The sequence below is a fragment of the Mobula birostris genome, chromosome 11 (genome assembly GCF_030028105.1).
Source record: "Mobula birostris isolate sMobBir1 chromosome 11, sMobBir1.hap1, whole genome shotgun sequence".
Lineage (NCBI taxonomy): Eukaryota > Metazoa > Chordata > Chondrichthyes > Myliobatiformes > Myliobatidae > Mobula > Mobula birostris.
The window spans coordinates 110,116,141-110,139,963 of record NC_092380.1 but is presented as its reverse complement, the minus strand read 5'-3'; the positions used below and the strand labels follow the sequence as shown (position 1 = coordinate 110,139,963).

The window sequence follows — 23,823 nt, the reverse complement described above, 5'->3', positions numbered from 1 at the left end:
GACAAGAAAACTTACAGATGCTAGAAATCCAAATAACACACACAAAATGCTGGAGGAACTCAGCAGGCTGGGCAGCAACTATGGAAAAGAGTAAACAGTCAACATTTCCGGCTGAGAATGTTTACTCTTTTCCAAAGATGCTGCCTGGCCTGCTGAGTTCTTTCAGCATTTTGTGCATGTTGTTCGGACAGATCAGGCTTAGGCAAGGTAAGTAAGTTTCTTCTTCCTCTTTATTTTTCATTCCTCATCTGTTAGGCCACGGATAGTGCAGGAGAATGGCTCTAGGGGCTGTGTTATGTTCTGTGTGTAAGATGTGGGTAAACCACATCTGCACCAGGTGCACCGAGCTTCAGCTCCTCAGAGACATGTTAAGGAACTGGAGCTGCAGCTCAAAGATCTTTGGCTCATACGGGAGACAGAGGAAGTGATAGATAGGAGCTACAGGGTGGTAGTCACTCCTCAGCTGCAGGAGACAGGTAACTGAGTGACTGTCAGGAGAAGGAAGGGAGTGGACAGTCAGCGCAGAGTACCCCTCAATAATAAGTTTACCACCTTGGAGACTGTTGGGGAGGATGACCTTCTGGGGGGGAGTTGCAGTGACCAGGTCTCTGGCAGTGAGTCTGGCACTGTGGCTCAGAACAGGACAGAGGTGAGGAGGACTGCAGTAGTGCGAGGAGATTCCACAGTTAGAGGAACAGAGATAAGATTCTGTGGATGTCATAGAGACATCTGGATGGCATGTTGCCTCCCAGGTGCCAGGGTCAGGGATCTCCCAGATCAGGTCCATGGCATTCTAAAGGGAGAGGGTGAGCAGCCAGAAGTCTTAGTATATATTGGCACCAAAGACATAGATAGAAAAGGTGAGGAGGTCCTGAAGAGAGATTTTAAGGAGCTAGGTAGAAAGCTGAAAAGCAGGACTTCCAGGGTAGTAATCTCTGGATTGCGGCCTGTGCCACGCACTAGTGAGGGTAAGAATGGAATGACTTGGCTGTCACAGTGTGCTCTCAGAGGACTGGACCCAAGTGCGGAGGAATGGCAGGCTTTCTCTGTCACGGAGGTTGCTGGCACCAACTCAATGTAGGAGCTGCGGAAGGCAGGCTCACGACTTGACCCAGGAGCATAGGAATTGCAGAATCCCCAGGAGGAGACAAATACATGCGATTAGACACAGGAATACGAACAGAGCCTTGCAGGAGTGACTGAGCAATACTGCAAGACAACCCATTCGCTCCAACACAATGGATCCGCTCATCCGCACCTTTGAGGCTCTGTTGGCAATGAAATGTCCTATGAACATTTCATGGTTCTGGGCCTGTACTCACTGGAATTAAGAACAATGAGGGAGGACACTGCTCCTTGAAGATGTCTTGGATACCACAGAGGCTAGTGCCCATGATGGAGCTGATTAATTTTACAACTAACACACACAAAATGCTGGTGGAATGCAGCAGGCCAGGCAGGATCTACAGGAAAAAGTACAGTACGACCTGAAACATTGACTGTACTTCTTCCTATAGATGCTGCCTGGCCTGCTGCGTTCCACCAGCATTTTGTGCATGTTGCTTGAATTTCCAGCTTCTGCAGATTTTCTCGTGTTTGCGTAATTTTACAACTCTTTGCAGCTTACTTCAATCCTGTGCAGTAGCCCCCCACCCCCCACACCAGATGGTGAAGCAGCCCGTAAGAATGCTCCCTGGGTACATCTGTAGAAATTTGCAAGTGTTTTAGGTGACATACCAAATCTCCTCAAACTCCTAATGAAATATAGGCACTGTCTGGCCTTCTTTTCAATTGCATCGATATGCTGGGACCAGGTTAGGTCCGCAGAGATACTAACAGAGAAATTAAAAACGCAAACACGAGGAAATCTGCAGATGCTGGAAATTCAAGCAACACACACAAAATGCTGGTGAACGCAGCAGGCCAGGCAGCATCTGTAGGAAGAGGTGCAGTCGGTGTTTCAGGCCGAGACCCTTTGTCAGGACTAACTGAAAGAAGAGATAGTAAGAGATTTGAAAGTGGGAGAGGGAGGGGGAGATCCAAAATGATAGGAAAAGACAGGAGGGGGAAGGAAGAAGCTAAGAGCTGGAAAGTTGATTGGCAAAAGGGATACAGAGTTGGAGAAGGGGGAGGATCATGGGACAGGAGGCCTAGGGAGAAAGAAAGCAGGAGGGGAGATATTGTTAGATTCTTAACAGAGATATTGTTAGTTTTTGATTAGTCAGGGCCTGAAGGAAGAAGGCAGGAGATTGGGGCTGAGCGGGAAAATGGATCAATCATGATGAAATGGTGGAGCAGACTTGATGAATCAAATGGCCTAATTCTGCTGCTATGTCTTATGGTCTTATACCCGGACTCCTTCATGTGCAGTCATTAATAAACCTTCAGTCTTTGACTTTTTGGTCTATTTTTTGAATTGCAGTCTCCAAGAGGACCACAACCTTGTCATCAGGTTTGGAGGCTTGCGAGCCTCAAGGACCTGGAAAGCTATGTTGGCTGAAGTCAGGGCTTTATGCTTTGACTCTTGGTAGGGTCACCCATGCCAAACAGGTCAAAGGATAGAGGCCAGACTAAGAGCGAGTCCATTGGTCCTCCAGATTTGGGGGTTCAGCTCAGGGCTAATAGTCCTGATTGGTAAAAAAAAAATTGTTGCAAAAACAGCAATGAAGAATCCTTCTATATCTGAGTGCAATGGTATTCCTGAGTCTCAACCCAGGCATGACTGGTAGTACTGGAAACCAAGAAGAATCTACTGTCATGATGAAGGAAGCCCTAAATATTGCCAAGACCAAGACCAAAATAGTTTTTTGGAATGTACGAACCATGTACAACTCTGGCAAGCTAGCACAAATAACTGCAGAAATGCGTCGTTACAACCTACATAGACTGGGCGTCAGAATGCTGGCACATGACAGAGAACAACCTTACCAAGCTGTCATCATTCCACACCATGAACCTCTGGAAGACCCTACATACTTTCTGGCCCAGAAAAATCTTCAATCACGCCCTACTCCTTCAGTGTCATCAAGTGGACATGACAACAATCATCATGTGAAGTGCTGGAGATGGAATAGACATGTGATGAGAAGAGAGGCCAACTTCATCAAGACAGAGCTTCACTGGACTCCTGAAGGGTGGACGAAGCACAGGAGACCAAAGGCAACTAGGCCCCGTACCGATGAGGCAGAAATGAACAGCCTGAACCATGCCTGGGCACACAAGAGAAGATGGCCAAGGATAGATTGAGGTGGAAGACCTTTATTGCTGCCCTGAACACCAGTGTAACAGGCAGTAACTTTAAATTGCGAAATATCTGTCAGGAAAAGGAGTGACCAGTAGCTGAAACAATGGCTGTAGCCCAACAACTATAGGAAAATTGAGCTATCTCCTCTGGAGTCAGAACAGCCATAATTCATCAGGAACCTATCGGTTTATTTGTATTCACAACTCTCCGACATCCTTCTCACAGCCTCTATTTTGTCCAGATACATTTTTTATTACAAGAGCGTTAGCCAGACATCTCCCACCACATGAACAAACTGACGGTAAGTCAATGTCTGCTTTGATAGAGTCATAGAGCACAATAGCATGGAATCATGCCCTTCAGTCCATCTAGTCTGTACTGAACTGCCTAGTCCTACCAACCTGCACTTGGAACATAGCCTTCAATCGCCCTCCCATCATAGAGTCATAGAATACTACAGCACAGAAATAGGTCCTTCAGTCTGCAGCCTAGTCCCATTAACCTGCACGTGGACCATAACCCTCCATACCTCTCTCTACCTATCCAAATTTCTCTTAAGTGTTGCAATCAAAGACACATCTACCACTTCCGCTGGCAGCTCATTCCACACTCTCACCACCCTCTGAGTGAAGAAGTTCTGTCTCATGTTCCCCTCAACCCATGACCTCTAGTTCTAGTCTCACCAATCTCAGTGGAAAAAGCTTCTTTGCACTTACCATATCTCTCCCCCTCATAATTTTGTAAACCTCTATCAAATCTCCCTTCGTTCTCCTTTGGTCCAGGGAATGAAGTCTTAACCTGTTCAAAATTCCCCAATAACTCAGGTCATCAAGTCCTGGCAACATCCTTGTAAATTTTCTCTGCACGCTTACAATCTGTGATGTCTTTCCTGCAGACAGATGACTGAAACTGCACACCGATACTCCAAGTTTGGCCTCATCAATGTAACATTCTGTCAGTATTGTTTGGGAGGTGCTCATCACTGCGACGTATTACTCATCCCGCACCGGCCCTCGTGAAGGTAATGCTGAGCCACTGCAGTCCATCCGGTGAAGAATCCAGTGGGGAGAGTGTGCAGGGACCTACCACCAGAAGTGGTGGATGCGATTGAATTGCAACACTTAAGATAAATTTGGATAGGTACGTATAGTCAACATAGCTCTGTGTGTGATAGGTCATATCAAACAAATCATATACAGCTTTTCAGATAAGTTACCAGGAAAGCTGATGAAGACAAGGCAGTGCATGTTGTCCACATGGACCTTAGAAAGACCTTTGACAAGTTCCCGCATGGGAGATTGGTCAAAAAGGTTCAGTCGCTTGGCATTCAGGATGAGGTAGTAAATTTGGATTAGACATTCACTTCGTACCAGAGTGGAGGCCTATGATTCCTGGTGTGCCGCAGGGATTGGTGCTGGATCCATTGTTGTTTGTCATCTATATCAGCAATCTGGATGGTAATGTCGTAAACTGGATCAGCAAATTTGCATTTGACACCAGGATTGGGGGTGTGGTGGACAGCAAGGAAGAATATCAGAGCTTGCAGCAGAACCTGGACCAGGTTAAAAAAAAAGATGGGCTAAAAAAATGGTAGATGGAATTTAATGTAGACAAATGTGAGGTGTTGCACTTTGGGAGGATAAACCAGTGTAGAACTTTCATAGTAAGTGGTTGGGCACTGAGAAGAATGGTAGAACAGAGGATTCTGGGAACACAGATCCATAATTACTTGAAAGTGGCACCACAGGTAGATGGGGGTCATAAAGAGTTTTTGGGAAAGACTGAACAGATTGGGACTTCATTCTCTGGAACACAGCAGAATCAGACTTTTTCCACTGATACTCGATGATAGGTTAAGGGTAAAAGGTGAAATGTTTAAGGGGAACAGGAGGGGCAACTTCTTCACTCAGAGGATGGTGAGAATGTGGAACGAGCTCCCAGCGGAAATGGTGGATGCAGGTTCAATTGCAACACTTAAGAGAGTTTGAAGAAACACATGGAGGGCAGGGGAACGGAGGGCTTGGGCCAGCTGCAGGACGATGGGACTAGGCAAAGTAACAATTTGGCATGGACTAGATGGGCCAAAGGGCCTGATTTTGTGCTGAAGTGCCCTATAACCCTGTAACCTGTAGGGTGAGTTTGGCATGGTGATAATTACCACTGGATCAGTAATCCAGAGACCCGGTTATACGGACAGGAGTTCGAATCCCGCATTGGCAGATGGCGAATTTGAATTCAATACAAAAAATATCTGATGACCATGAAACCATGTCCATTGCCGTAAAAACCCATCTGGTTCGCTAACGCCCTTTAGGAGAGGAATCCAGCCATCCTTACCTGGTTGGGCCTATATGTGAATCCAGACCCACAGAAATGTGGTTGACTCTTAATTGCCCTTTGAAGTGGCCTAGCAACCCACTCAGTTGTATCCAACTGCTAAAAAGAAAATAATAAGGAATGAATCTGGACAGACAACCCAGTATCAACATAGACACTGGAAATGACAACAGCAAAACCAACCCTGTCGACCCTGCAAAGTCCTCCTTACTAACATCTGGGGGCTTGTGCCAAAGTTGGGAGAGCTGTCTCACAAACTAGTCAAGCAACAGCCTGACGTAGTTGTGCTGACAGAATCACACCTTACAGTTAATATTTCAGACTCCACCATCACCATTCCTGAGTACGTACTGTCTCACCAGCAGGACAGGCCTAGCAGAGGTGGTGGCACAGTGGATTACAGTAGAGAGAGAGTTGCCCTGGCAACACCCAACATTGACTCTGAACCCCATGAGGTCCCATGGCACCACGTTAAACGCGGGCAAGGAAACTTCCTGCTGATTACCACGTCCCATCCTCCCTCAGCTGATGAATCAGTACTTCTCCACATTGAGCAGCACTTGGAGGAGGCACTGAGGGTGGGAAGGGAACAGAATGTACTCTGGGTGGGGACTTCAATGTCCATCACCTAGAGTGGCTCGGTAGTACCACCACATACCGAGCTGGTCGGGTCCTACTGGACAGAGCTACTAGACTGGGACTACAGCAGGCGGTGAGGGAGCAAACAAGAGGGAAAAACACACTTTACCTCACTCTCACCAACCTGCCTGCCATGGAAGCTTCTGTCCATGACAGCATCGGTAGAAGTGACCACCACACAGTATTTGTGGAGACTAAATCCCGTCTCCACATTGAAGAGACCCTCCACCACGTTATGTGGCATTACCACTGTGCTAAATGGGATAGACCAAACAGATCTAGTAGCCCAAGTCTGGGCATCTATGTGGTGCTGTTGGCCATCAGCAGCAGCAGAATTGTACTCAACTACAATCTGTAACCTCATGGCCTGGCATATCCCCCAATCTAACATCACCACCAGGCCAGGGAATCAATCCTGGTTCAATGAAGAGTGCAGGAGAAGGAGAACAAAAGGCATACCTCAATATGAGGTGGCATGCTAGTGAAGCCACAAAACAGGACTACTTGCGTGCTAAACACCATAAGCAGCAAGTGATAGACAGCAAAGAGGTCCCACAACCAACGGATCAGATCTAAACTCTATAACCCTGTCACATCCGGCCGTGAATGGTGATGGACAATCAAACAACTCACTGAAGGAGGCAGCTCCACAAAGATTCCCAGTGTGACAGCCCTCGGCATCAAGGCACCATTTGACCAAGTATGGCATCGAGGTGCCCTAGCTAAACTGGAGTCAATGGGAATTAGGGGAAAACCCTCCGCTGGTTGGAATTATACCTGACACAAAGGAAGATGGTTGTGGTGGTTGGAGGTCAACCATCTCACCCTCAGGACATCACTGCAGGAGTTCCTCAGGGAAGCGTCTGAGGGCCAACCATCTACAGCTGTTTCATCAATGACCTTCCTTCCGTCAAAAGGTCAGAAGTGGGGATGTCCGCAGATGACTGCACAATGTTCTGCACCATTTGTGACCCCTCAGATAGTGAAGCAGTTCATACCCAAATGCAGCAGGACCTGGACAACATCCAGGCTTGGGCTGACAAGTAACATTCGAGCCACACAAGTGCCAGGCAATGACCATCTCCAACAAGAGAGGCTCTAACCATCGTCCCTTGAAATTCAGAGATATCACCATCACTGAATCCCCGACTATCAATATCCTGGGGGTTACCACCGACAGGAAACTGAACTGGTCTAGCCATATAAACACCATGGTTACCAGAGCAGGTCAAAGGCTAGGAATCCTGCGGTTTGTAACTCACCTCCTGACTCCCCAAAGACCGTCCACCATCTACAAGGTTCAGGTCAGGAGTGTAATGGAATACTTGCTACTCGCCCAGATGGGTGCAGCTCCATCAACACTCAAGAAGCTTGACACCATCCAGTACAAGGCAGCCCACTTGATTGGTATCCCTTCCACAAGCATCCAATCCCTCCACCATCGACGAACATTTGCAGCAGTGTGTACTATCTACAAGATGCACTGCAATAACACGCCAAAGTTCCTAAGGCAGCACCTTCCAGATCCATGACCACTGGCATCTAGGACGAGAGCAGCAGATACTTGGGAACACCACCACTTGGAAATCCCCCTCCAAGTCACTCACCATCCTGACTTGGAGACATACTGCTATTTCTTCATTGTCGCTGGGTCAAAATCATGGAATTCCCTCCCCATCAGCAGTGTGGGAGTATCTACACCTCAGGCACTACGGTGGTTCAAGAAGGCAGCTCATCACCACCTACTCTAGGGCAACTAGGGATGGGCAATTAGCTGGCTTAGCTGGGAATGATGATGTCCTGTAAACAAACAAAAAGGAAACCTATGGAGAGACAGACAAAGAGGTGGGAAATGGGGTTTAGTCTGAAGTCCATATTTCGGACAGCCTGAACACGATGGCTTGAATGGCCTAATTACCTTCAGCAAATTCCCGTCATTAACATTGCTGTCAGTGTCATCTTGCTATGCAGAAATTAGCTGGCAGATCTTTTGCACTACTCTCCGAAAATACTTGAATAACTGCACAGCACTCTGCAATGTGTGTGGGAGGTAAGTACACTTTGGATATGTCAACCTTCCTTTCTCTGTGTCAAGAGGTTGTCAACACATGGGAACAAAACTGCTTCTGAAAGTATAACCTCCACACTTGATAACGAGTGGAAAACTAAATCAACATTGCATGAACTCAGCCTCTATGGAGAGAAACAAACAGCCGACGTTTTGGGCTAAGACCTTTCTTCCGGACTGGAAAGGAGGGGAAAGACGCCAGGATAAAAGAGGTGGGGGGAGGGGGGAGGGAAAGGAGGACAAGCTGGAAGGAGATAGGTGAAGCCAGATGGGTGGGGGTAGGTAAGGTGCTGGAGGAAGGAATTTGATGGGAGAGGAGAGTGGACCAGAGTAGAAAGGGAAGGAGGAGAGGATCCAGAGGGAAGTGACAGGCAGGTGAGAAGAGGTAAAAAGGCCAGAACACAAAACGCTAAAGGAACTCAACAGTCCAGGCAGCATCTATGGGAAGGATTAATTAGCCTGATAAGGGGTCTCAGTCCAAAACATCAACTGTTTATTCCCCTTCACTGATGCTGCCTGACCTCCTGTGTTCTGGATTTCCAGCAAGAGATTCTGCAAATGCTGGAAGTTCAGAGCAATACACGCAAAACATACACACGTGCCCACAAGTGTGGGCACGTGGCCACTGGACTAGCGACCTGAAGGTCATGAGTTCGAGCCTCGGCCGAGGCAACGTGTTGTGTCCTTGAGCAAGGCACTTAATCACACATTGCTCTGCGACGACACTGGTGCCAAGCTGTATGGGTCCTAATGCCCTTCCCTTGGACAATATTGGTGTCATGGAGAGGGGAGACTTGCAGCATGGGCAACTGCTGGTCTTCCATACAACCTTGCCCAGGCTTGTGCCCTGGAGAGTGAAGACTTTCCAGGCGCAGATCTATGGTCTCGCAAGATTAACAGATGCCTTAATATAACACACAAAATGCTGGAGGAACTCAGCAGGTCAGGCAGCATCTATGGAGGGGAATAAACAGTTGAAGTTTCAGGCTGAGACCCTTCATCAGCATCAAATTCCATCCTATCAGCCTCCAACTTAAATATACCCAATGTGACAAATATTCACATAGAACATAGAACAGCACAGAACTGCCCTTCGGCCCCCAATGTTGTGTTCTCCCCATCCATTTTGATGCCCTGATCAATCAAGAACCTATCAACCTCTTAAATACAAGAGATTCTGCAGATGCCAGAAATCCAGAGCAACACACACAAAATGCTTGCAGAAATTAGCAGGTCATGTAGCATCTATAGAGAGGAATAAACCATTTCAGGCCGAGACTCTTCATCAGGATCAACCTCCAACTTAAATATACCCCAATGTGACAAATATTTACATAGAACATAGAACAGTACAGCACAGGAACAGGCCCTTCATCCCACAATGTGTGTTGAATCAATTAAATTAGTGATTAAATGGCCAACTAAACTAATCTCTTCTGCCTACACAATCTCCATATCCTTCCATATCCCTCCATTTTCTTCATATTCATGTGCTCATCTAAATGCCTCTTAAAACTCCTAATGTATCTACCTCTACCATCACCCCACAGGCTCCCACCACTCTTTCCCCTCTCACCTTAAGCGCAATTTTATCAAACCTTTTGATTCCAAATACATAACTAAATAAGGAATAATTCCTCCAAAGCTCAGCTTCAACTGACGGGCTAACTCAGGTGAGAGGAGCCAGTGGCCCTCATACCCCGGTGAGATAGGGACATGCCTGTCCTGGCATACGACGTCAGCTCTGGCAGACTGGGGAGATGAGATCTACAGTGAGATCCAACAGCCAGAAATGTGGTTCGGCAATGCTTCATGGAGAGCGAAGGGCAGGACAAGGCACAGAAGAAGTCAAGAGCGCCAAGGAAGACCCCAGATTGTGATGACTACTTGTAGCACTGAACCCGAACTTTTGAGGTCGAGAAAGTGGAACTGCCCCAGTGCAACAACTTTTCCACCTTAAATACTCTCACACAGGTTTCTTCGTGCAATTCACATCATTCAAAGAAGAACTGCATAAATCTAGAGTAACACACAAACTGCTGGAGGAACTCAACTGGTCAGGCAGCATCTATGGAAAGGAATAAAGAATCGAAGTTTCAGGCCAAGACTCTTTATCAGGACTGGAAAGGAAGGGGTATTTCTTACTTCATCGCCTCTCCCCCACCCACCAGGCTTCACCTATCACCTTCCAGCTTATCCTAATCCCCCATTCATCTTCATAGTCATACTTCATTGTTCCCCAGGGAAATTGGTTTCCGTTACAGTTGCCCCTTAAATAAATAAATAGTAATAAAACCATAAATAATTAAATAGTAATATGTAAATTATGCCAGGAAATAAGTCCAGGACCAGCCTATTGGCTCAGGGTGTCTGAACCTCCAAGGGAGGGGTTGTAAAGTTTGATGGCCACAGGCAAGAATGACTTCCTATGATGCTCAGTGTTGCATCTCGGTGGAATGAGTCTCTGGCTGAATGTACTCCCGTTCCCAACTAGTACATTATGTAGTGGATGGGAGACATTGTCCAAGATGGCATGCAACTTGGACAGCCTCCTCTTTTCAGACACCACCGTGAGAGAGTCCAGTTCCATCCCCACAACATCACTGGCCTTTCTTTCACCTTTCTTTCCCATTCTGAAGAAGGGTCTTGACCTCCAAAACGCTGACTGTTTCCTCATTTCCATAGATACAGCCTGATCTGCTGAGTTCCTCCAACATTTTGTGTGTGAGACTCCAGTTGTGACAACTGCTCGTACCCCTGGACCCGGATTTCTGAGGCCAAGAGAGTGGAACTGTCCCTGTGCAATGGATTACGCTTTAAAACTCTCCTGCGCAGGTTTCTTTATGCATTGCACTCCATCTAGATCCTGGAAGCTGCACAAATCTAACTGTCATCATTAGATACAGCGGACATCCAATCAATACAGCATTTAATGAAGCGATGACATTTATTACACAGTGAGTTCTGTTGTAGAACAGAACAGAACAGCTCAGGAACAGGCCTGTTGGCCCATGATGTTGTGCCAATCCAAATAAATGAATAATCAAATGGCCAACCTAACTAATCCCCTCTGGCTACACAATGTCCATATCCTTTCACCTTCCTCACATTCATCTGCCTATATAAATGTCTCTTAAAACTTCCTAATGTATCTGCCTCTACTACCACCCCAGGTAGCATGTTCCAGGCACCGTCCACTGTCACCCCCTCTCACCTTAAATGCATGCTCACTGTATTAGATATTTAAACCCTGGGAAAAAGATACTGTCTGTCTTTTCTGTCTATGTCTCTCATCATCTTATAAACCTCTATCAGATCTCCCGTCAGCCTCTACCACTCCAGAAAAAACATCCCACGTTTGTCCAACATTTTGTGGTAGCACATGCCCTCTGATCCAAGCAACATTCTGGTAAAACCCTCTCCAGAGCCTCGACGTCCTTATGTACAACGAACAATTAGCTGCTAAAACTGCACCGAAAATCTCAAGTAGTGTTTATCTCCAAATCATTCACCTTTAGCTTTATACCATTATCACTTCTACTGGAGCCAAGACCACCCACCAGCAGATGAAACTACAAAAAGCAAAACATGCTTTCAGCTTAACTGTGCATAAAGTCACACAACTACTCGTACCACAGGTATACTATGGAGAGCACTCTAACTGGCTGCATCACAGTCTGGTCTGGGGGAGAGGGGTGGTGGGGTGGGGGCTACTGCACAGGATCACAGTAAGTTGCAGAGACTTGAAAGCATAGTCAGCTTCATCACAGACACTGGCCTCCACAGTAGACAGGACGCCTTCAAGGAGGGGAGGGAGGGGAGGGGAACGTCGACTCAGACCATGAGGGGCCTGCGTCGGGCACTTTCATGCCTTACAAGGCACAGATTGGAAGTCTGTGTCGGGCACCACTCCTCGCACAGACTAGAGCAATGTGTGGTTAAGTGCCTTGCTCAAGGGCACAAACACACTGCCACAGCTGAGGCTCGAACTAGCGACCTTCAGATCACTAAACGAACGCCTTAACCACTTGGCCATGAGCAACACCTCAAAAAGGTGGCATCCATCATTAAAGACTCCCATCACCCAGGTAATGTCTTTTTCTCACTGCTATCATCAGGAAGGAGGTACAGAAGCCTGAAGACACACACTCAGTGATTCAGGAACAGCTCTTCCCCCGTCATCAAATTTTTCAATAGACATTGAACCCATGAACACTACCTCACTACTTTTTTATTTCTATTTTTGCACTACTTATTTAACTAACATTTATATATATTTCACAAACACGAGGAAATCTGCAGATGCCGGAATTTCAAGCAACACACATAAAAGTTGCTGGTGAACGCAGCAGGCCAGGCAGCATCTCTAGGAAGAGGCTGCCTGGCCTGCTGCGTTCACCAGCAACTTTGATGTGTGTTGATTTATATATACTTACCGTAATTCACTTTTTTTCTATGATTACGTATTGCAAAGACTGCTGCCACAAGTACAATAATTTTCACAACATACAATATTAAACCTGAATCCGATTCTGACCCTGGACCCGGACTTCCGGGGTCAAGAGAGTGGAACTGCCCCCAGAGCAACGTTAAAAACTCTCCGCAGAGGTCTCCTGTCGCTGTACTGACAGACCACCAAGAACCACACAATATCAAATTACTGCGGACGTAGACCTCAGGCGGAGGGATGGTGCACGTGCTCCGGCTTACATCAACAGCTCTGAGGCAGAGAGGATTGAGGGTTCAAGTTCATTGTTTATTCCTGTGGGGCCAAGGTGCAAAACACAGAACATATGGTCAAATAATACTAGCACGAGTCCCTGGGTGACATGGCCTGAAGATCGACAGGCTGACATAAAGTGTGAAGTGCATGTTTACGTTAGACAGTATAATGTTACTGACACTATTATAATAAAACAAGCAGTCGCGAACATCACCAAGAGCCAGTCATGGTCCAACGTGAACACCATGGCCAAGAGAGCTCACCAGACAGTTCCTCAGAAGACCTAAAAGAAACTCAACACATCCCCATCTGCCCTCACCAAATTTTACCAATGCATCACGGAAAGGATGTATCACGTCTTCAAAGGCCCAAGGCCGAATTAAGAATTGAAAATACACGTGGACTAAGACGTTAACTGTCCTGTGCTATCATCAGTTGATCTGCCACCTGCCTTCAGGAGTTTTGGCCCGCTTATGATCAAGACTCCCTCGAGGTGGTGGGCCAGCAGTGCTAAAGCACCACCTCCCACTGGTGAGCTTAAAAACTTGGCATCTGCCTCTATCAGTCACTTCCATCCAACAGATAGTCTACTCTTCGGATGTCTATGTAACTACTGAAGGGTTTGCAAAAGATGTATACACTGTCCGACTATCTGCCTCTCTGGACATACTTGGTCCACACCCGTGCTGATCCTTTCCTCTGCTGTCTCAGCTACAGCCCTGCTGGTTGACTTGATCCCTCTTCTAGTGAAATCACAGAGAGATGTGAACTCAGATCAGCACATCACGGAAATCAGCCTCCCCTCTGGAGACTGACTCTGTCTACAATTCTCACTGCCTCAGCAAAGCAGCCAGCATAATCAAAGACCCCACCCACCCCAGACATTCCCTATTCTTCCCTCTCTGATTGGGCAGAAGATACAAAAGCCCAAAAGCACATACCACCAGGCTCAAGGAACAACTTCTACCCCCACTGTTCTAACACTACTGAATGGACCTCCTGGACAGGTAGATAACCTCACAACCTGCCGGTACGGCTGTAGTTGTAACACTTTGTTCTGCGTTCTGCTATTGTTTTCCCTTGTACTTCCTCAACATGCTGAACAGAAATGAGGAGGAACTTTTTTAGTCAGAGAGTGGTGAATCTGTGCAATTTCATGGCCACATATAGCTGTAGAGGCCAAGTCATTGGATATAGTTAAAACAGAGATTGATAAATTCTTGATTAGTAAGTGTGTTGGTTCCTTAAGGTTGTTAGAGTGGGGTTGTAATAGGGATAAGCTCCCCTGTCTATTAACTGCTCCCAATGGCATGCATCTCAAATAGCCTCTGAGAACCAGGTCCAGCTCTTGGCCTTCACGTGTGACTTAGCTACCAAGTCCAGCAGAATCAAGTGCAAAGGCAAGTCACTAGCTCCTTAAAACCAGTTGCTTTGGCAGGTAGGGCTCTTCAGCTGTGGTTGGCAGCTCATCTAGAAGGAAAACTCTGATCTCAAACCTCCGCTGTCTTGCGGCCTTACTCACTCGTGGGGAAGGCTTTAGGAGTAAACCCCAGGAAAAACACCTGGAGCTGGGGTCTGTAAGGTAGTTTTACACTGGGTTCAATGCTGACTGGCAACTCCTGTGACGCTGCTGGTGCCAAACTGTATCAGTCTCTGCCGTTCCTTTGGATTCATCAGTTGCATGGAGAGGGGGAGCCTGCCACATGGGCAACAGCTCGCTCTCCATATTGTACTGCCCTGGCTTGCATATCTGGACAGCTGAGATGCAAATCCATGGTCGACCCTGACCAATGAAGGTCTCAAAGAGTAAGAATGTCAAAGGTTACGTGGAGAAGGCAAGAGAATGGGGTTGAGAAGGATAATAAATCAGCCATGATGGAATGGCAGAGCAGATACGATGGACCAAATGTCATGTTTCTGCTCTTTTGTCTTATAGGCTTACGATGAAATGATCTGCATGGCGACGTGCAAAACAAATCTTTCACTGTACCTCAGTACATATGACAAGAATAAACCAATTTAATAATTTCAGAACGAGAATCAGGTTTATTATCACCGAATTCAAAAGCATTCAATACAATTTTTCTTCAGGTTACCATGGTGACCATGAGTTGGTGCTAAAAATCGAACTAAAAGGCAACCTTACCGAGCCCAAAGGATTGGTTTGTGCTTGAGCAAATATCCAACAGTACAGGTGACACCATTATGGGAAAGATGTTGTTAAAGCAGAGAGAGTGCAGGAAAAAAAGCTTTACTTTATTTTTTTTTGTTTAGAGATGTGGCACTGTAGTAGGCCCTTCCAGCCCAATTTATTTATTTATCGATACACAGCGCAGAATGGGCCCTTTGTGCCACGTCACCCAGCAGTCCCCCCATTTAATACTAGCCGAATCACAGGACAACTTACCTCATCAATTAACCAATTACACCCATGTGACCAATTAACCTGCTAACCTGTACGTCTTTGGACTGTGGGTGGAGACCATAGCACCCAGAGGAAACCTACAGGGACACAGAGAAAAATTACAAAGTCCTTACAGACAGCAGCAGGAATTGAACCCACGTCACTGATGCTGTTGATATCATTAAGCTAACTGCTATGCTACAAAGCCAGAAAACTGTCTGGACTCAAGGGCCTGGGTTATAAGGAGAGTGAGTCACCGGTGCTGTGAGGTAGTGACTCTTTCAATCGCACTGCTATGCAGGTTATAGAACAGAGCACAGGAAGAGGCATTTCAGCCCTCACTGAAAGTGGCTAACAGGTTGATAGTGTGGTTAAAAAGCCACATGGCACGTTTGCCTTTGTTAGTCAAGGCACTGAGTTCAGAAGTCAGGAAGTTATGTCGCAACTTTTTGAAACTCTAGTTAGGCCACATCTGGAGCAGTTCTGGCTGCCCCCGTTATTAGAAGGATGTCAAAGCTTTGGAGAAGGTACAGAAGAGGTTTACCAGGATGTTGCCTGGATTAGAGTGCATGTGTTATAACGAGGGGGTAGAGAAACTTGGGTTGTTTTCTCTGGAGCGGTGTAGACTGAGGAGGAATCTGATATAAGAGTATGAGAGACACAGAAAGAGTTGACAGGCAGTATCTTTTTCCCAAGGTTGAAACGTCTAATACCGGTGGATGTGCATTTAACGTGAAAGAGGATAACTTAAAGAAAATGTGAGAGCAAATTTTCTCTTTTTTTTTTACACAAAGTGGTGGGTGCCTGGGGTGGTGGTTGAGGCAGAAACATTAAAGCCTTTTAGGGGACATATAGATAGACACATGACTGTAAGGAAAATGGAAGGATGTAGACATTGTATAGGCAGAAGTGATTAGTTTTGTTGGCCATTTGATTACTAATTTATTTGGTTCAGCACAACATTGTGGGTCGAAGGGGCTGTTCCTGTGCTGTACTATTCTGTGTTCTATGCCCTATGATGTCTGAACACAATGGCAAATTCAACTAAATCTTCTCTGCCCACATCCCTCCATTCCCTGCAAATTCATGTGTCACCCTAACGGGCTCTTAACTAAAATCAGGTCGTCTCTGCCTCCACCACCACCCCTGGCAACCCATTTCAGGCACCCAGGAATCTCTGTGCAAAAGGGATTGAGCCCCTGCACATTTCCTTTAAACCCTCCCCCTCTCACTTTGCATGCAAGCCTTCTCGGAATTGGTTATGGACGGTAACCAAGTTACCATTATCCACTGATTCTGGGGTTCCAGCCGGAGAGCAACAGCCTCGAGACACCCTTCTTGTCGATCACCGCCAGAACCTTTGAGATTAGCTTCACTTATCATGCGTACATCACAACATACCAGTGAAATGTGTCATTTATGCCAACAGCCAACTCAGTCTGAGGATGTGCTGGGGGCAGCCCACAAGTTTAGATAGGCACATGAATGTGAGGAAAGGGAAGGATATGGACATGGCGTAGGCAATGTTACCCCATTCTCTGGAGCCAAAACAGCACGCCCAGAACTCACTGACCCTCAACCGTACATCTTTGAAACGTGGGAGAAAACCCACGGGAAAAGTGTACAAACTCCTACATACAGCTGCAGGAATTGAATCTGGGTCGCTGGTGTCATTATAGTGTTAGGCTAACTGCTACACTACTGTGCAAATCTGTACAGAATAAGTATAGAGTGTGTTTGGCCATTTGTGTCTCCATTTCTGACTGTGTGTGTGTGTGTGTGTGTGTGTGTGTACACGCATGCGCACACGCATCTGTGTCTGTGTTCATGTCTGTCCATCTGTAGTCAGACATTGAAAAAACACTGTTATTGTACTAAGTGTGTATGGCTGACTGAGATTGTTCCCACAAGGAAAATAACTCTAAAAAATGGATTGTGGATTTATGAACATGTGCTTTAGTAACTCCAGGCCCATAGCAATGGTTGTGATACAGCACAACAGGCAACCCTTTATCAGATAACAAATTGTGGTCCATTTCTCCTGTAGGTTTCACTGATTTTGAAAACCTTTTTATTTGCACACTGCAGCCTTTCTCTGCAGAGTAGTTTGATACCATTCATCCCTCAGTGCAGGCTCAGAACTGAAGTATCTTAAACCAATCCCACTTTCCTGTCGTCTCCTCATGCTCCCTGCACAATGCTCTGTTTCCAGTATTAACCTGATCTTCCCTCTGTGAAGTGACGGACAACGCTGTCACTAATAGGTCATCAACCCTACAGGGACCACTTTCCTAGTCTACCCAACTCCACAAGGATATCGACTAAACACAAGCGACTCTGCAGATGCAGCAAACACAAATAACACACACAAGATGCTGGAGGAACTCAGCGGGTCACTCAGGCAGCATCTACGAAGAGGAATCAAACGCTCGATGTTTTGGCCCAGGACCCTTCATCAAGATTGGAAAGGAAGGGGGCAGAATTGAGAATAAGAAGGTGGGTGGAAGGGAAGAACTACAAACTGGAAGATGGCGGGTGAGACCAGACCACCACCAATCACCTGCCCTCTTGTATGCCTTCTCCTGACCTGCTGAGTTCCTCCAGCATCTTGCGTGTGTTGCTTTGGACTTCCAGCATCTGCATAGTCTCTTGTGGTTGTGATTTACTTTTCACACAAATGTTGGGCATTCCAAAACTAGGAAAGATTGTTCAACTAAACTTCAAGCTGCTGGATGAACTCAGCATCTGCAGAGGGATATGGACATCGTAAAGGCAAAACTCCACTAAATAACAGATTCAAGAGTCACACAGCATAGAAATAGGCTCTTCAGCCCATATGACCCATACTAGCCACCATGTAACCATTTCTATAAATCCCATGTTTAGTACTTTGTCCATTGCCTTCCACCTCTGAACATTTCAAGTGTTTGTTTCAATACTTCTGAAACATTGTGAGAGCCTCGGCCCCTTCACTGCATTCAAGACGCAGCAATTACGCTTTAAGATTCAAAGTCTTTGTTTCGTGGATATCCGTGGGAAGATGAATCTCAGAGTTGTATACTGCATTCATATTTTGATAATAAATGTACTTTGTTGTCCCATGATTAGTCTAGGATTAAATTGCTGGGCACCATGCTGTATCTCAATAAATAAATAAAATAAACAAACAATATGCTAGAGAAACTTTTCAATGTATCCTGGTACCTATGACAATAATAAAACAATTCCAATTAAACCCTGAGAAATCCTACAACACTCTGGCAGCATCTTCACCAAGAGGATTCAGAAAGATGTTGAGAGGATTATTGAAATTTAAGAGACTACCAGACAGATATATGGAGGAATTTAAGGTGGGGGGGTTATATGGGAGGCAGGGTTTGAGGGTCGGCACAACAATGTGGGCCGAAGGGCCTGTACTGTGCTGTACTATTCTATGTTCTATGAATGTATCCCCTGTACAATAAAATGGGTTCCTGACCTTACAATCTACCTCATTGTGATCCTGCACCTTAATGTCTACTTCTCTTTCTCTGTACCTGTTACACTTCATTCTGCACTGTTATTGTTTTACCTTGTTCTGCCTCAATGTACTGTGTAATGATCTGATCTGTAATAACAAGCTTTTCACTGTATATCTAACAAAAATAAACCAATTCCAATTTACCATCCCATAAAGGTTTGGCAGCATTATTGTGTTCAGGACTGAACCTATGACCTGACTCAGGCTGAAATATAATTAGCTAGATATACATTAAAAAAAATCCACACTACAATCATAACAGAGATTCTTTGCCTTTGCCCAGTAACAGCGCTGACGTCCAACCACACACCAGTTTCATTCCAGCATGTAACTTCCAATCTCCTGGAGCTGTTTCTATGGATCACAATTGTTCATCAGTGATACAAATATGCTCGATAACAAACCCTACACTGCTTGCCTGAGCTGATGCCAAAATGGTTGAGAGAATCTCTGCATTCAAATTGGATCTCCGACCAGCAAGCGGCAGATAAACAGATCCTGGCTGCATCTGGAAGATTACGCCAGGGTAACATTTGGCGAGATCAAGAAGACAGCCACAGCCTGTGATAATTATCTGTCTTCTCACACTTAAAAACAAGCACAGACTGTTTCACAGTGAACACGGTCCCTTGAACTCTTGTGGTCCAAGATTCCCCACTTCCCACCTTCACGTTGTCCTGCATAAGTCCATGTCTGCACAGGTGCAATGAGAAACTTACTTGTAGCAGCATCATAGGAACAGAGCCTCAGATACAAAGCATTCCCAAAAAGAACACCAAACATAAATTACAGGCATTTTTACAATAAAGAACACAAAAAAATCTATTTTGGTATACAGTGGTCATAGCTTCACCAAACTGTAGTGATTAGGGTTGTGCCGGTCAGTTCATGAACCAAATGGTTGAAGGGAAATAGCTGTTCTTGAACTTGCTGGTGTGGGACTCCAGGTTTCTGTTACCAATCTATCTGTAACTGGGGCAGCCCAGCCTTCCCCAGCATCCAACAGTCACAATGGCTGGCAACCTGGGCTGAAGGGACAGTGTGGATCTATCTAGTAATCAGAATCAGATTCGGAATCAGGGTTAATATCACTGGCATGTTGTGGAATACATTGTTTTACAGCAGCAGTACATTGCATATATATATATATATATGTATTAAATTAAATAAGTAATGCAAAAACTGGTTCATTGTCCATTTCAAGATCTGGCAGCAGAGGAGAAGAGGTGAGTGTGTACCTTTATGCTCCTGTACCTCCACCCGGATGATAGCAATGAGAAGACAGCATGTCCCGGGGTCCACAATGATGGATGTCACCTTTCTGAGGCATTGCCTTTTGAAGATGTCCTCAGTGCTGGGGAGATTAGTGCCCATGATGAAGCTGGCTGAGTTTGCAACTTTCTGTACCTATTTCCAATCGTGTGCACCGACCCCTCCATACTATATAGTGATGCAACCAGTTAGAATGCTCTCCACGGTATGTGAATTTTTGGATTATTAGTTCATGGGATATGGATATCACTGGCAGTGCCGGAATTTATTGCCTGTCCCTGTTCATTTGTTCATTATGTGTTGTGTCGTATGACGTTGGTGATCATGATCTTTCTATGACCGTGATTGCTCTTGGCAAATTTTTCTACCGGAGTGATTTGTCATTGCCTTCTTCTGGGTAGCATCTTTAGAAGATGGGTGACCCCAGCCAGTATCAATACTCTTCAGAGATTGTTTGCCTGGTGTCTTAGTGGCCACTTAACCAGGATTTGTGATATGCACCAGCTGCTCACACGACCATCTACCACCTGCTCCCATGGCTTCACATGTCCCTGAAATGTCGACTGTTTATTCCTCTCCATAGATGCTGCCTGACCTGCAGAGTTCCTCTGGCATTTTGTGTGTGTGTTGCTCTGGATTTCAGGCATCTGCACAGTCTCTTGTGTATGTGATTTGTTTTTCCCACAACTGTTGGGCATTCCAAAACTAGGAAGGGTTGGTCAGCTAAAAGTCAAGCTGCTGGAGGAACTCAGCATCCAAGGAGAGAAGTGAACATTGACCCTTCATCTGGACTGCAGATATGATAAGTATGGAGGTCTGAGGAGTTAAGCCCAGAGGGAAGGGCAGGGGCAGGAACAGGCAGAAAGTGTGGGCCTTCCAGTCTTGTTCCTGAATCATGGGGAGGGGATCTCTACTACCCCCCCCAACTTATACTGCCTGACCAGCTGAGTTCAAAGGTTAAAGGGATGAGCTTTATTTGTCATATGTACATCAAAACTGGGTGGTGGGAAGGAGATACGTCTCTACCAGTGTTCCCTTTTTGCCCAGTGACAACAACATGTGTGCTCTGAATAATTTCTTCAATTAAAACAGTATAAATAAACCAAATCAGACAAATCATCGCAAACTTCACGTTGTCAATACCGTCCACAACAGAAACCGGAAAAGGAAATGTGATTGTGTACCATCGTGAAATATACTTAACATGGTAGAGGGTGACAACCTTTTCTGTGTAGTTTAAATTCCTTTGTACACTAGTAGCAAAAGATGTGTGCAAGCACTCACGCACTCATCTTAGAGGGAATATGAACCAATTTCCCCCGGGATCAATAAAGTATGACTATGACTATGTCTATGACATTGGTCTCTACCAAAGGAGGAGTAAGGCGCTCCTTCCCTCCGCTAGTCTGCAGGTCACCCTTGGGGAAGGTGTAGTACTTGCTTACCCCTCCTGATCAGAGTGACGTGACGCCATGGGAGCAGGCGGTGGATGGTCGTACAAGCAGCTGGTGCATATCACAAGTCCTGGTTATGCGACCACTGACACCAGGCAGACAATCTCTGAAGAGTATTGATAATGGCCAGGGTCACCTGTCTTGTAAGGACACTGCCCAGAAGAAGGCAATGGCAAACCACTTCTGTCAAAAAACTTGCCAAGAACAATCATGGTCATGGAAAGACCACAATCGCCCATGTCATACAACACATGTTTGTAAAGAACAAACATCAAAACATTGAAATGCATCTTTTTGTGTCAACAACCAACAGTCCAAGGATTGTGCTGGGGGCAGCTCGCAAATTCACATGGCAGGCGCCAACACAGCATGCCCACAATTCACTCACCCTTATTGACTCGTATGTCTTTGAAACGTGGGTGGAAATCAGAGCACCCAGAGGTCCAGAGGAGAACGTACAAACTCCTTACAGACAGCAGTGGGAATTGACCCCATCACCATCAATGGCACTGTAAGGCATTACGCTAACCGCTACACTACTGCGTCACCCAGCTGCTTGTCTTTTTTGCTGGAGGAACTCAGGAGGTGAAGCAGCATCTGTGGAGGGGAGGGGAATGTGGGCATTTTGGGTTGAAATCCATCAGAGTGGAGAGGGGAGATAGGCAAGGGGGGAGGGGGAAGAGGGGTAGAGTGAGGAAAGGCAAGGGATGAGGGAGGATGGGTTGGACTTTTACTTGGTAAGAGGTTATGAAACCAAATTGAAAATGGGTGGAGGTTAAGTTTTATGGTCAAGCCATGACATAAGCAGACGGCAGAATGGATTTGAGGCTCTAATTCTCCTCATCATGTTTACCAAGCGTCTTGCGTTGTGAATGGAAATTGGCTTGTAATCGTCACATTTAAGCAAAAAGCTTGTCTTAGTGTACCGTTCATCTATATCAATTCATTACCAACAGTGCATTAAGGTAGTCATTGTGCGAGTCGATTCACGGTGATTTGAGGACATGGAAAGGACCTTCTCTGCTACACACATACACACACACACACACACACACACACACACGGACACGGACTACTCCGTCTCAAGCCATTGCAACAAATAGGTAAATCTTTAAGCAAAGCGAATAATCGGATTGAGGATTTGCAACGTTTTCTGGGAGAAGGAGCTGTCCCTCTCTGCATCCCGCCACCCTTCCTCTCTCTCTCTCTCTCTCACAGACAGACACCGGCGATGTTCCAGCAATCAATGAAGAAGTGAAGCAAGGTTGATAAGGGAGGGACGTATCCTTGAGAATGTGTCCAGTGATCGCACAGAGGCTGAGGTCAAATTGAGATCAGATACCACGCGGACTGCACTACCTAATCATGCATTTATCGTCAGCCTGATTTAGTCAACCACTCCCCACACTCCAGCATGACCCCCAAGTTTGTCCTCTCCCCTTACCGTTCCAAGAAGAGACGGGTTGGAGCAGCAGAAGCGCGCAGAGCCAGAGGCACCTGGCCGCGGTCACCTGCAGCCCGCTCCCGGCGCTGGGAACACAGTCTCCGGCGCGGCTCGGCGACATCGCGGGCGGCAGCGAGCCCAGAGCGAGGGGAGCCCATGCAAGTGGCGGCATCCAGAGCGCGGTCCGAGCCGACAGCCTGTCTCATCCCTCCCGGCTACTCCAGGAGAGGGGTGCGTGCGGCCGGGGCTTTGTACTCCGGGAGAGAAAAACCGGGCGTCTTCGGAGATGTTGGAGGCGCCGCTCCGTGGCTGGACATTGTCAAGGAGACGAGAGGAAGGCAGCCCACGTACGTCGCTGCCTCTCTGTCTCTCCCCCTCGTTCCCCCCTCTTCTGGAGAGAGGGAGAGGGAGTCAGAGGAGAGGGGTGGTGGGAGTAGAGAAAAGCAATCACGTCTCTTGCAAGTCCAGCCTTTGCAGTTGGAGGGGGTGGTTCGCATCTCCGCTGTAGCAAACACGACCTCTGGTGGAACCAGTCCTCGCTGTGCCAATCCTGGGAGATTTACAACCACGAGCAATTCATTCATATTGGCGACAGTCGCATCAATGACCCGTCTGAGTTTTCTGCCCATCTTTCCAAACACAGATAGCCAGTTTGGCATCATCTTGTTCTGGAATACCTGATACACTCGGCGGCCACTCTATTAGGTACACCTGTACA

At 46.4% G+C, this 23,823-nt stretch overlaps 1 protein-coding gene across 1 annotated transcript in view; it reads right to left on the bottom strand.

Annotated features, from left to right (window-relative positions):
* The window catches only part of kiaa1549la (KIAA1549-like a), a 260,253-nt gene extending 236,942 nt beyond the window's left edge, over positions 1-23,311 (bottom strand). Inside the window, exons 1-2 of the mRNA XM_072271383.1 lie at positions 23,106-23,311; positions 12,950-13,008 (exon numbers count right to left, since the gene is read on the bottom strand). Of these exons, the coding sequence (XP_072127484.1) occupies positions 12,950-13,008; positions 23,106-23,311 (265 nt within the window). The remainder of the gene's footprint in view (positions 1-12,949; positions 13,009-23,105) is intronic.
* Positions 23,312-23,823: the final 512 nt, after the last annotated feature.